General features: G+C 55.9%; 1 protein-coding gene across 4 annotated transcripts in view; it reads left to right on the forward strand.

The window, feature by feature from the left end:
- Nucleotides 1-13572, forward strand: part of LOC134931701 (transcription factor COE3-like) — a 265596-nt gene that overhangs the window by 229274 nt on the left and 22750 nt on the right. For 2 of the 4 annotated variants that reach the window (XM_063925436.1, XM_063925437.1), the window contains exon 14: nt 6472-6594. The exons of the other annotated variants lie outside the window; for them this stretch is intronic. In XM_063925436.1, coding sequence (XP_063781506.1) covers nt 6472-6594 — 123 coding nt within the window. The remainder of the gene's footprint in view (nt 1-6471; nt 6595-13572) is intronic. 4 annotated transcript variants of the gene reach the window in all.

A 13572-nucleotide genomic window follows, 5' to 3' on the forward strand; every position in this document is an offset into this window, starting at 1 on the left:
TCTAGCGCGATGCTTCTACAGAGCAGGAAAGGGTCTGAGGTCTAGCGCGATGCTTCTACAGAGCAGGAAAGGGTCTGAGGTCTAGCGCAATGCTTCTACAGAGCAGGAAAGGGTCTGAGGTCTAGTGCGAAGCTTCTACAGAGCAGGAAAGGGTCTGAGGTCTAGCGCAATGCTTCTACAGAGCAGGAAAGGGTCTGAGGTCTAGCGCGATGCTTCTACAGAGCAGGAAAGGGTCTGAGGTCTAGTGCGAAGCTTCTACAGAGCAGGAAAGGGTCTGAGGTCTAGCGCAATGCTTCTACAGAGCAGGAAAGGGTCTGAGGTCTAGCGCGATGCTTCTACAGAGCAGGAAAGGGTCTGAGGTCTAGCGCGATGCTTCTACAGAGCAGGAAAGGGTCTGAGGTCTAGCGCAATGCTTCTACAGAGAAGGAAAGGGTCTGAGGTCTAGCGCAATGCTTCTACAGAGCAGGAAAGGGTCTGAGGTCTAGCGCGATGCTTCTACAGAGAAGGAAAGGGTCTGAGGTCTAGCGCGATGCTTCTACAGAGCAGGAAAGGGTCTGAGGTCTAGTGCGAAGCTTCTACAGAGAAGGAAAGGGTCTGAGGTCTAGCGCAATGCTTCTACAGAGCAGGAATGGGTCTGAGGTCTAGCGCAATGCTTCTACAGAGAAGGAAAGGGTCTGAGGTCTAGCGCGATGCTTCTACAGAGCAGGAAAGGGTCTGAGGTCTAGTGCGAAGCTTCTACAGAGAAGGAAAGGGTCTGAGGTCTAGCGCAATGCTTCTACAGAGCAGGAAAGGGTCTGAGGTCTAGCGCAATGCTTCTACAGAGAAGGAAAGGGTCTGAGGTCTAGCGCAATGCTTCTACAGAGCAGGAAAGGGTCTGAGGTCTAGCGCGATGCTTCTACAGAGCAGGAAAGGGTCTGAGGTCTAGCGCGATGCTTCTACAGAGCTGGAAAGGGTCTGAGGTCTAGCGTGATGCTTCTACAAAGCAGGAAAGGGTCTGAGGTCTAGCGCAATGCTTCTACAGAGAAGGAAAGGGTCTGAGGTCTAGCGCGATGCTTCTACAGAGCAGGAAAGGGTCTGAGGTCTAGCGCGATGCTTCTACAGAGCAGGAAAGGGTCTGAGGTCTAGCGCGATGCTTCTACAAAGCAGAAAAGGGTCTGAGGTCTAGCGCAATGCTTCTACAGAGAAGGAAAGGGTCTGAGGTCTAGTGCGAAGCTTCTACAGAGTAGGAAAGGGTCTGAGGTCTAGCGCAATGCTTCTACAGAGCAGGAAAGGGTCTGAGGTCTAGCGCAATGCTTCTACAGAGAAGGAAAGGGTCTGAGGTCTAGCGCGATGCTTCTACAGAGCAGGAAAGGGTCTGAGGTCTAGTGCGAAGCTTCTACAGAGCAGGAAAGGGTCTGAGGTCTAGCGCGATGCTTCTACAGAGAAGGAAAGGGTCTGAGGTCTAGCGCGATGCTTCTACAGAGCAGGAAAGGGTCTGAGGTCTAGCGCGATGCTTCTACAGAGCAGGAAAGGGTCTGAGGTCTAGCGCGATGCTTCTACAGAGCAGGAAAGGGTCTGAGGTCTAGCGCGATGCTTCTACAGAGCAGGAAAGGGTCTGAGGTCTAGCGCGATGCTTCTACAAAGCAGGAAAGGGTCTGAGGTCTAGCGCAATGCTTCTACAGAGCAGGAAAGGGTCTGAGGTCTAGCGCGATGCTTCTACAGAGCAGGAAAGGGTCTGAGGTCTAGCGCGATGCTTCTACAGAGCAGGAAAGGGTCTGAGGTCTATCGCGATGCTTCTACAGAGCAGGAAAGGGTCTGAGGTCTAGCGCGATGCTTCTACAGAGCAGGAAAGGGTCTGAGGTCTAGTGCGAAGCTTCTACAGAGCAGGAAAGGGTCTGAGGTCTAGCGCGATGCTTCTACAGAGCAGGAAAGGGTCTGAGGTCTAGCGCGATGCTTCTACAAAGCAGGAAAGGGTCTGAGGTCTAGCGCGATGCTTCTACAGAGCAGGAAAGGGTCTGAGGTCTAGCGCGATGCTTCTACAGAGCAGGAAAGGGTCTGAGGTCTAGTGCGATGCTTCTACAGAGCAGGAAAGGGTCTGAGGTCTAGTGTGAAGTTTCTACAGAGCAGGAAAGGGTCTGATGTCTAGCGCGATGCTTCTACAGAGCAGAAAAGGGTCTGAGGTCTAGTGCGAAGCTTCTACAGAGCAGGAAAGGGTCTGAGGTCTAGCGCGATGCTTCTACAGAGCAGGAAAGGGTCTGAGGTCTAGCGCGATGCTTCTACAAAGCAGGAAAGGGTCTGAGGTCTAGCGCGATGCTTCTACAGAGCAGGAAAGGGTCTGAGGTCTAGCGCGATGCTTCTACAGAGCAGGAAAGGGTCTGAGGTCTAGCGCGATGCTTCTACAGAGCAGGACAGGGTCTGAGGTCTAGCGCGATGCTTCTACAGAGCAGGAAAGGGTCTGAGGTCTAGCGCAATGCTTCTACAGAGAAGGAAAGGGTCTGAGGTCTAGCGCAATGCTTCTACAGAGCAGGAAAGGGTCTGAGGTCTAGCGCGATGCTTCTACAGAGCAGGAAAGGGTCTGAGGTCTAGCGCGATGCTTCTACAGAGCAGGACAGGGTCTGAGGTCTAGCGCTATGCTTCTACAGAGCAGGAAAGGGTCTGAGGTCTAGCGAATGCTTCTACAGAGAAGGAAAGGGTCTGAGGTCTAGCGCGATGCTTCTACAGAGCAGGAAAGGGTCTGAGGTCTAGTGCGAAGCTTCTACAGAGCAGGAAAGGGTCTGAGGTCTAGCGCGATGCTTCTACAGAGAAGGAAAGGGTCTGAGGTCTAGCGCGATGCTTCTACAGAGCAGGAAAGGGTCTGAGGTCTAGCGCGATGCTTCTACAGAGCAGGAAAGGGTCTGAGGTCTAGCGCGATGCTTCTACAGAGCAGGAAAGGGTCTGAGGTCTAGCGGGATGCTTCTACAGAGCAGGAAAGGGTCTGAGGTCTAGCGCGATGCTTCTACAAAGCAGGAAAGGGTCTGAGGTCTAGCGCAATGCTTCTACAGAGCAGGAAAGGGTCTGAGGTCTAGCGCGATGCTTCTACAGAGCAGGAAAGGGTCTGAGGTCTAGCGCGATGCTTCTACAGAGCAGGAAAGGGTCTGAGGTCTATCGCGATGCTTCTACAGAGCAGGAAAGGGTCTGAGGTCTAGCGCGATGCTTCTACAGAGCAGGAAAGGGTCTGAGGTCTAGTGCGAAGCTTCTACAGAGCAGGAAAGGGTCTGAGGTCTAGCGCGATGCTTCTACAGAGCAGGAAAGGGTCTGAGGTCTAGCGCGATGCTTCTACAAAGCAGGAAAGGGTCTGAGGTCTAGCGCGATGCTTCTACAGAGCAGGAAAGGGTCTGAGGTCTAGCGCGATGCTTCTACAGAGCAGGAAAGGGTCTGAGGTCTAGTGCGATGCTTCTACAGAGCAGGAAAGGGTCTGAGGTCTAGTGTGAAGTTTCTACAGAGCAGGAAAGGGTCTGATGTCTAGCGCGATGCTTCTACAGAGCAGAAAAGGGTCTGAGGTCTAGTGCGAAGCTTCTACAGAGCAGGAAAGGGTCTGAGGTCTAGCGCGATGCTTCTACAGAGCAGGAAAGGGTCTGAGGTCTAGCGCGATGCTTCTACAAAGCAGGAAAGGGTCTGAGGTCTAGCGCGATGCTTCTACAGAGCAGGAAAGGGTCTGAGGTCTAGCGCGATGCTTCTACAGAGCAGGAAAGGGTCTGAGGTCTAGCGCGATGCTTCTACAGAGCAGGACAGGGTCTGAGGTCTAGCGCGATGCTTCTACAGAGCAGGAAAGGGTCTGAGGTCTAGCGCAATGCTTCTACAGAGAAGGAAAGGGTCTGAGGTCTAGCGCAATGCTTCTACAGAGCAGGAAAGGGTCTGAGGTCTAGCGCGATGCTTCTACAGAGCAGGAAAGGGTCTGAGGTCTAGCGCGATGCTTCTACAGAGCAGGACAGGGTCTGAGGTCTAGCGCTATGCTTCTACAGAGCAGGAAAGGGTCTGAGGTCTAGCGCAATGCTTCTACAGAGAAGGAAAGGGTCTGAGGTCTAGCGCGATGCTTCTACAGAGCAGGAAAGGGTCTGAGGTCTAGTGCGATGCTTCTACAGAGCAGGAAAGGGTCTGAGGTCTAGCGCGATGCTTCTACAGAGCAGGAAAGGGTCTGAGGTCTAGCGCGATACTTCTTCAAAGCAGGAAAGGGTCTGAGGTCTAGCGCAATGCTTCTACAGAGAAGGAAAGGGTCTGAGGTCTAGCGCGATGCTTCTACAGAGCAGGAAAGGGTCTGAGGTCTAGCGCGATGCTTCTACAGAGCAGGAAAGGGTCTGAGGTCTAGCGCGATGCTACTACAGAGCAGGGTGGCAGCATAATCTGAGCAATGCAGTAGGAAGTACACAGTGCAGTCACATTACTAGGCCTCCCTGCAAACCCAAACTTCTTCTAGATACTGGGGCATGTGGGGTGGGGTGGGGGGCACGCTTTCTCCTTCGAAGGGTATGGGGTGACGGTGCAAGGATAAGTGCACTTTGCTTTGTGCATTGGGTGCGATTTGCGTATGGAGACATTTGCACCATTTCTGCACCCGCAGCCCAGGCTTGTAGAGGCTTTTCGGGAATTGTGCCACAAATATTGAATGACAAATGTGCGCCATAGAGGTATATTCATCTAAAGAAGAAAATCTTTATGTCTGGATTTGCCCTATACATCAAGGTGCTGCATCATTGGGGCTGCGTTGCATGGGGAAAGCTATATCTCAGACCTTTCCTAGGTTCCTGTCACATTGCTTGTTCTGTCATTGCAGTCCCTTCATTGTTCTCCAGTGATCAATAGATTTCTGATTTATCTATTTATGTTGGACTTAGTGGGGTTGAGGGAACAAGTCAGGTCTTGTAGCCCCACTGCGCTAATACTCTAGAGTAATACTCTAGTTATACCTCCCAATGGTTATACCTGCAGAATCGGGGCAAAATAAACTCCGCCCTGTTCCGCACGTCTCCTAGGAAGCTCCACCCACTTAGACATAGGCTCCAGCAATCTCCAGCTATTTTGGTTCGTAGATACAGTTACAGTTAGGGGTATGCTGCATATTTCTGATACTGCAGAATGACTGATGCCTTGCTGCCCTCTCTATACCCGCAATGTCCCCACCTACCTACAGTGTCCCCACCTACCTACAGTGTACCCACCTACCTACAGTGTACCCACCTACCTACAGTGTCCCCAGCTATCGGCAGTGTCCCCAGCTATCCGCAGTGCCCCCACCATGCCCCCAGCTACCCACAGTGCCTCCAGCTACCCGCAGTGCCAGCTACCTGCAGTGTCCCCAGCTACCCGCAGTGCCCCAAGCTACCCGCAGTGCCAGCTACCTGCAGTGTCCCCAGCTACCCGCAGTGCCCCAAGCTACCTGCAGTTTCCCCAGCTACCCGCAGTGTCCCCAGCTACCCGCAGTGTCCCCAGCTACCCGCAGTGCCCCAAGCTACCTGCAGTTTCCCCAGCTACCCGCAGTGTCCCCAGCTACCCGCAGTGTCCCCAGCTACCCGCAGTGTCCCCAGCTACCCGCAGTGCCCCCAGCTACCCGCAGTGTCCCCAGCTACCCGCAGTGCCCCCAGCTACCTGCAGTGTCCCCAGCTACCCGCAGTGTCCCCAGCTACCCACAGTGTCCCCACCTACCTACAGTGTCCCCAGCTATCGGCAGTGTCCCCAGCTATCCGCAGTGCCCCCACCATGCCCCCAGCTACCCACAGTGCCTCCAGCTACCCGCAGTGTCCCCAGCTACCTGCAGTGCCCCCAGCTACCCGCAGTGCCCCCAGCTACCTGCAGTGTCCCCAGCTACCCGCAGTGTCCCCAGCTACCCGCAGTGTCCCCAGCTACCTGCAGTTTCCCCAGCTACCCACAGTGTCCCCAGCTACCCACAGTGCCCCCAGCTACCCGCAGTGCCCCCAGCTACCGGCAGTGCCCCCAGCTACCTACAGTGTCCCCAGCTACCCGCAGTGCCCCCAGCTACCTGCAGTGTCCCCAGCTACCCGCAGTGTCCCCAGCTACCCGCAGTGTCCCCAGCTACCTGCAGTTTCCCCAGCTACCCGCAGTGTCCCCAGCTACCCGCAGTGTCCCCAGCTACCCACAGTGCCCCCAGCTACCCACAGTGCCTCCAGCTACCCGCAGTGTCCCCAGCTACCTGCAGTGCCCCCAGCTACCCGCAGTGCCCCCAGCTACCTGCAGTGTCCCCAGCTACCCGCAGTGTCCCCAGCTACCCACAGTGTCCCCAGCTACCCACAGTGCCCCCAGCTACCCGCAGTGCCCCCAGCTACCGGCAGTGCCCCCAGCTACCTACAGTGTCCCCAGCTACCCACAGTGTCCCCAGCTACCTATAGTGTCCCCACCTACCCGCAGTGACCCAAGCTATAGTATGAATGATAGTTACATTATTTTTGGCTATTTCAGGATTGATCCCAATATATATTTTTACTTTATTATACTTCACAGAAGGGTCACCATTAAGCACGAGCTCTACGCATGTTGGTGGAGCCTCTTGGCTTGATGGGAGGAGGTCGGTATCGCCGCACCCCACGGGGGAGCACGTGAACCCCTATTTTGCATTGCATTTGGGCAAGTACTACTTTTCAGATTCTATTCCAGTGGTTTATCATCCATAGATTGACCTGCACACACTTCTTCCATATGCTGTAGCCTCATTTATATCTGCTCCTTCTATTTACCGGCTGATGGTGATAGCTGCCGTCAGTGAGATAGCGCAGCCATTGTTTGGGCTGAACCTCTTGGTGCCCCATGCCTCAGTGACATCATTACTTTATGGTGAATTGGAAAGCCTGGAAATGTCTGCCGCCAGTGTGTGCGTGTGATGGAGACGCATTACCAGTAAATAATCAGTCCCTCTGTGTCTGAGTCATACATAGCGCTGATTCCTTTGCCCCCTCATTATTGGTGTGACTCTGAGTCAGATGCAGCCGTCTTCCATATGCTAATGTGATACACGCCTGCAGAATCTCTTCATGCCTACATGTGTGGTCTCCAACCGCCATCATCAGTGTCTGAGCTAGCTCCAACCGCATGCTGGGTGTGCGGATCCGCCTGACACAGACATCCCATCACTGTGCACATGCTAGGACACACGCCCACCGCACTCCCCTGACACGCCCACTACACTCCCCTGACATGCCCACTATGCTCCTGACACGCCCACCACACTCCCCTGACACTCCCGCTATGCTCCCCTGACACGCCCACTATGCAACCTGACACGCCCACCACACTCCCCTGACACGCCCACCACACTCCCCTGACACTCCCGCTATGCTCCCCTGACACGCCCACCACACTCCCGACACGTCCACCGCATTCCCCTGACACGCCCACTGCGCTCCCCTGACACGCCCACCACACTCCCGACACATCCACCGCATTCCCCTGACACGTCCACTGCGCTCCCCTGACACGCCCACCACACTCCACTGACACATCCACCGCGCTCCCCTGACACGCCCACTATGCTCCCCTGACATCCCACCACACTCCCCTGTCACGCCCACTATGCTCCCCTGACACGCCTACCACACTCCGCTGACACGTCCACGGCACTCCCCTGACACGCCCACCACACCCCCTGACACGCCCACCGCACTCCCCTGACACCCCCATAACGTGTCTGCCAAACTCCCCTGACACGCCCACCACGCTCCACTGACACCTCCACCACACTCCCCTGTCATGCCCACTATGCTCCCCTGACACGCCCACTATGCTCCCCTGACATGCCGGCCGCAATCCCTTGACACACCCACCACACTCCCCTGACACGCCCACCACACTTCCTTGACAAGCCCACCACACCCCCTGGCATGCCCACCTCACTCCCCTGACACCCCCATGAGGTGTCTGCCAAACTCCCCTGACTCGCCCACCACACTCCACTGGCACCCCCACCACACTCCCCTGTCATGCCCACTATGCTCCCCTGTCACGCCCACTATGCTCCCCTGACACGCCCACTACGCTCCCCTGACATGCCCGCCGCACTCCCCTGACACACCCACTATGCTTCCCAGACACGCCCGCCACACTCCCCTGTCACACCCACTATGCTCCCCTGGCACGCCCACTACGCTCCCCTGACACGCCCGCCGCAATCCCCTGACACGCCCGCTGCACTCCTCTGACACGCCCACCACACTCCCTTGACAAGCCCACCACACACCCCTGACACACCCACCACATTCCCCTGACACCCCCACCACACCCCCATGATGTGTCTGCCAAACTCCTCTGACACGCCTACTGCACTCATATGCCATGCCCTCAAAACTCCTGACACGCCCACCAAACTCCCCTGACACACCCACCACAGTCCACTGAGACGCCCAACACAGTCCCATGACACGCCCGCCACAGTCCCATGACATGCCCCCAACAGTCCACTGATACGCCCACCACAGTCCATTGACGCGCCCAAAACTGTCCTATGACAGTCCCTGCCTTCCTCCCATCTCACTTCTCACCCGAGCCTTCCTCCAGTCTTACTTCTCTCACCAGCCTTATCCAGTCTCACTTCTCACCAGCCTTATCCAGTCTCACTTCTCACCCCAGCCATATCCAGTCTCACTTCTCACCAGCCTTATCCAGTCTCACTTCTCACCAGCCTTATCCAGTCTCACTTCTCACCCCAGCCTTATCCAGTCTCACTTCTCACCAGCCTTATCCAGTCTCACTTCTCACCTGCCTTATCCAGTCTCACTTCTTACCAGCCTTCCTCCAGTCTCACTTCTTACCAGCCTTCCTCCAGTCTCACTTTTCACCCCAGTCATCCTCCAGTCTCCCTTCTCACACCAGCTATATCCAGTCTCACTGCTCACTCCAGCCATCCTCCAGTCTCACTTTTCATCCCAGTCGTCCTCCAGTCTCCCTTCTCACACCAGCCTTCCTCCCGTCTCACTTCTCACCCCAGATGTCCTCCAGTCTCACTTCTCACCCCAGCCGTCCTCCAGTCTCACATCTCACCCCAGTCTTCATCCTGTCTCACTTCTCACCCCAGCCTAATCCAGTCTCACTTCTCACCAGCCTTATCCAGTCTCACTTCTCACCAGCCTTGCTCCAGTCTCACTTTTCACCCCTGTCATCCTCCAGTCTCCCTTCTCACACCAGCCTTATCCAGTCTCACTTCTCACCCCAGCCGTCCTCCAGTCTCACTTTTCATCCCAGTCGTCCTCCAGTCTCCCTTCTCACCCCAGATGTCCTCCAGTCTCACTTCTCACCCCAGCCGTCCTCCAGTCTCACATCTCACCCCAGTCTTCATCCTGTCTCACTTCTCACCCCAGCCTTCATCCTGTCTCACTTCTCACCCCAGCCTTCATCCAGTCTCACTTCTCACCCCAGCCTTCCTCCAGTCTCACTTCTCAACCCAATCTTCCTCCAGTCTTACTTCTCACCCCAGCCTTCCCCCAGTCTCACTTCTCACCCCAGCCTTCCTCCCGTCTCACATCTTACCCCAGCCTTCCTCCAGTCTCACTTCTCACCCCAGCCTTCCTCCCGTCTCACTTTTCACCCCAGATGTCCTCCAGTCTCACTTCTCAACCCAGCCGTCCTCCAGTCTCACATCTCACCCCAGTCTTCATCCTGTCTCACTTCTCACCCCAGCCTTCGTCCAGTCTCACTTCTCACCCCAGCCTTCCTCCAGTCTTACTTCTCAACCCAGCCTTCCTCCAGTCTCACTTCTCACCCCAGATGTCCTCCAGTCTCATTTCTCACCCCAACCTTCCTCTAGTCTCATTTCTCACCCCTGCCTTCGTCCAGTCTCACTTCCCACCCCAGCTTTCCTCCAGTGTCACTTCTCACCTCACTTCTCACCCCATCATTCCTCCCATCTCAATATTCACCCAAGCCTTCCTCCAGTCTCACTTCTCACCCCAGCTATCTTCCCGTCTTATTTCTCACCCCAGCCTTCCGCCAGTCTCACTTCTCACCCCAGCCGTCCTCCAGTCTCACTTCTCAGCCCAGCCTTCCCCCAGTCTCACTTCTCACCCCAGCCTTCCTCCAGTCTCACTTCTCACCCCAGCTGTCCTCCAATCTCACTTCTCACCAAAGCCTTCCTCCAGTCTCACTTCTCACCCCAGCCTTCCTCCAGTCTCACTTCTCACACCAGCCTTCCTCCAGTCTCGCTTCTCACACCAGTCGTCCCCCCGTCTCACGTCTCACCCCAGCCTTCCGCCAGTCTCACTTCTCACCCAAACCTTCCTCCAGTCTCACTTCTCACCCCAGCCTTCCTCCCGTCTCACTTTTCACCCCAGATGTCCTCCAGTCTCACTTCTCACCCAGCATTCCTCCAGTCTCACTTCTCACCCCAGCCTTCATCCAGTCTCACTTCTCACCCCAGCCTTCCCCCGGTCCCACTTCTCACCCCAGCCTTCCCCCGGTCCCACTTCTCACCCCAGATGTCCTCCAGTCTCATTTCTCACCCCAACCTTCCTCCAGTCTCATTTCTCACCCCAGCCTTCCTCCAGTCTCACTTCACACCCCAGCCTTCATCCAGTCTCACTTCTCACCCCAGTCTTCATCCTATCAAACTTCTCACCCCAGCCTTCATCCAGTCTCACTTCTCACCCCAGCTTTGTCCAGTCTCACTTCTCACCCCAGCTGTCTTCGTCCTGCCTCACTTCTCACCCCAGCCGTCCTCCAGTCTCACAGCCTTCCTCCATCCTCATCTCTAACCATAGCCACACTCCTCACCCCAGCCTTCCTCAATCCTCACCATAGCCACACCTCTCACCACAGCCTTCCTCCATTCTCACCTCTAACCACAGCCACACATCTCACCCCAGCCTTCCTCCAGTCTCACATCTCACCCCAGCCTTTCCCCAGTCTCACTTCTCACCCCGGCCTTCCCCCAGTCTCACTTCTCACCCCAGCCGTCCTCCAGTCTCATTTCTCACCCCAACCTTCATCCAGTCTCATTTCTCACCCCAGCCTTCGTCCAGTCTCACTTCTCACCCCAGCTGTCTTCCAGTCTCATTTCTCACCCCATCCTTCCTCCAGTCTCACTTCTCACCCCAGCCTTCCTCCAGTCTCACTTCTCACCCCAGCCTTCCTCCAGTCTCACTTCTCACCCCAGCCTTCCTCCAGTCTCACTTCTCACCCCAGCCGTCCTCCAGTCTCACTTCTCACCCCAGCCTTCCTCCAGTCTCACTTCTCACCCCAGCCGTCCTCCAGTCTCACTTCTCACCCAAACCTTCCTCTAGTCTCATTTCTCACCCCTGCCTTCGTCCAGTCTCACTTCCCACCCCAGCTTTCCTCCAGTGTCACTTCTCACCTCACTTCTCACCCCATCATTCCTCCCATCTCACTATTCACCCAAGCCTTCCTCCAGTCTCACTTCTCACCACAGCCATCTTCCCGTCTCATTTCTCACCCCAGCCTTCCGCCAGTCTCACTTCTCACCCCAGCCGTCCTCCAGTCTCACTTCTCAGCCCAGCCTTCCCCCAGTCTCACTTCTCACCCCAGCCTTCCTCCAGTCTCACTTCTCACCCCAGCTGTCCTCCAATCTCACTTCTCACCAAAGCCTTCCTCCAGTCTCACTTCTCACCCCAGCCTTCCTCCAGTCTCACTTCTCCCACCAGCCTTCCTCCAGTCTCGCTTCTCACACCAGTCGTCCCCCCGTCTCACGTCTCACCCCATCCTTCCGCCGGTCTCACTTCTCACCCAAACCTTCCTCCCGTCTCACTTCTCACCCCAGCTGTCTTCCAGTCTCACTTCTCACCCCAGCCTTCATCCAGTCTCACTTCTCACCCCAGCCTTCCCCCGGTCCCACTTCTCACCCCAGCCTTCCCCCGGTCCCACTTCTCACCCCAGATGTCCTCCAGTCTCATTTCTCACCCCAACCTTCCTCCAGTCTCATTTCTCACCCCAACCTTCCTCCAGTCTCACTTCACACCCCAGCCTTCATCCAGTCTCACTTCTCACCCCAGTCTTCATCCTATCATACTTCTCACCCCAGCCTTCATCCAGTCTCACTTCTCACCCCAGCTTCGTCCAGTCTCACTTCTCACCCAAGCTGTCTTCGTCCTGCCTCACTTCTCACTCCAGCCGTCCTCCAGTCTCACAGCCTTCCTCCATCCTCATCTCTAACCATAGCCACACTCCTCACCCCAGCCTTCCTCAATCCTCACCATAGCCACACCTCTCACCACAGCCTTCCTCCATTCTCACCTCTAACCACAGCCATACATCTCACCCCAGCCTTTCTCCAGTCTCACCTCTCACCCCAGCCTTTCCCCAGTCTCACTTCTCACCCCGGCCTTCCCCCAGTCTCACTTCTCACACCAGCCATCCTCCAGTCTCATTTCTCACCCCAACCTTCGTCCAGTCTCACTTCTCACCCCAGCTGTCTTCCAGTCTCATTTCTCACCCCATCCTTCCTCCAGTCTCACTTCTCACCCCAGCCTTCCTCCAGTCTCACTTCTCACCCCAGCCTTCCTCCAGTCTCACTTCTCACCCCAGCCGTCCTCCAGTCTCACTTCTCACCCCAGCCGTCCTCCAGTCTCACTTCTCACCCCAGCCGTCCTCCAGTCTCACTTCTCACCCAAACCTTCCTCTAGTCTCATTTCTCACCCCTGCCTTCGTCCAGTCTCACTTCCCACCCCAGCTTTCCTCCAGTGTCACTTCTCACCTCACTTCTCACCCCATCATTCCTCCCATCTCACTATTCACCCAAGCCTTCCTCCAGTCTCACTTCTCACCACAGCCATCTTCCCGTCTCATTTCTCACCCCAGCCTTCCGCCAGTCTCACTTCTCACCCCAGCCGTCCTCCAGTCTCACTTCTCAGCCCAGCCTTCCCCCAGTCTCACTTCTCACCCCAGCCTTCCTCCAGTCTCACTTCTCACCCCAGCTGTCCTCCAATCTCACTTCTCACCAAAGCCTTCCTCCAGTCTCACTTCTCACCCCAGCCTTCCTCCAGTCTCACTTCTCACACCAGCCTTCTTCCAGTCTCGCTTCTCACACCAGTCGTCCCCCCGTCTCACCCCAGCCTTCCGCCGGTCTCACTTCTCACCCAAACTTTCCTCCCGTCTCACTTCTCATCCCAGCTGTCTTCCAGTCTCACTTCTCACCCAGCATTCCTCCAGTCTCACTTCTCACCCAGCATTCCTCCAGTCTCACTTCTCACCCCAGCCTTCATCCAGTCTCACTTCTCACCCCAGCCTTCCCCCGGTCCCACTTCTCACCCCAGCCTTCCCCGGTCCCACTTCTCACCCCAGATGTCCTCCAGTCTCATTTCTCACCCCAACCTTCCTCCAGTCTCATTTCTCACCCCAACCTTCCTCCAGTCTCACTTCACACCCCAGCCTTCATCCAGTCTCACTTCTCACCCCAGTCTTCATCCTATCATACTTCTCACCCCAGCCTTCATCCAGTCTCACTTCTCACCCCAGCTTCGTCCAGTCTCACTTCTCACCCCAGCTGTCTTCGTCCTGCCTCACTTCTCACCCCAGCCATCCTCCAGTCTCACAGCCTTCCTCCATCCTCATCTCTAACCATAGCCACACTCCTCACCCCAGCCTTCCTCAATCCTCACCATAGCC

The sequence above is a fragment of the Pseudophryne corroboree genome, chromosome 1 (genome assembly GCF_028390025.1).
Source record: "Pseudophryne corroboree isolate aPseCor3 chromosome 1, aPseCor3.hap2, whole genome shotgun sequence".
NCBI classification, from domain to species: Eukaryota; Metazoa; Chordata; class Amphibia; order Anura; family Myobatrachidae; genus Pseudophryne; species Pseudophryne corroboree.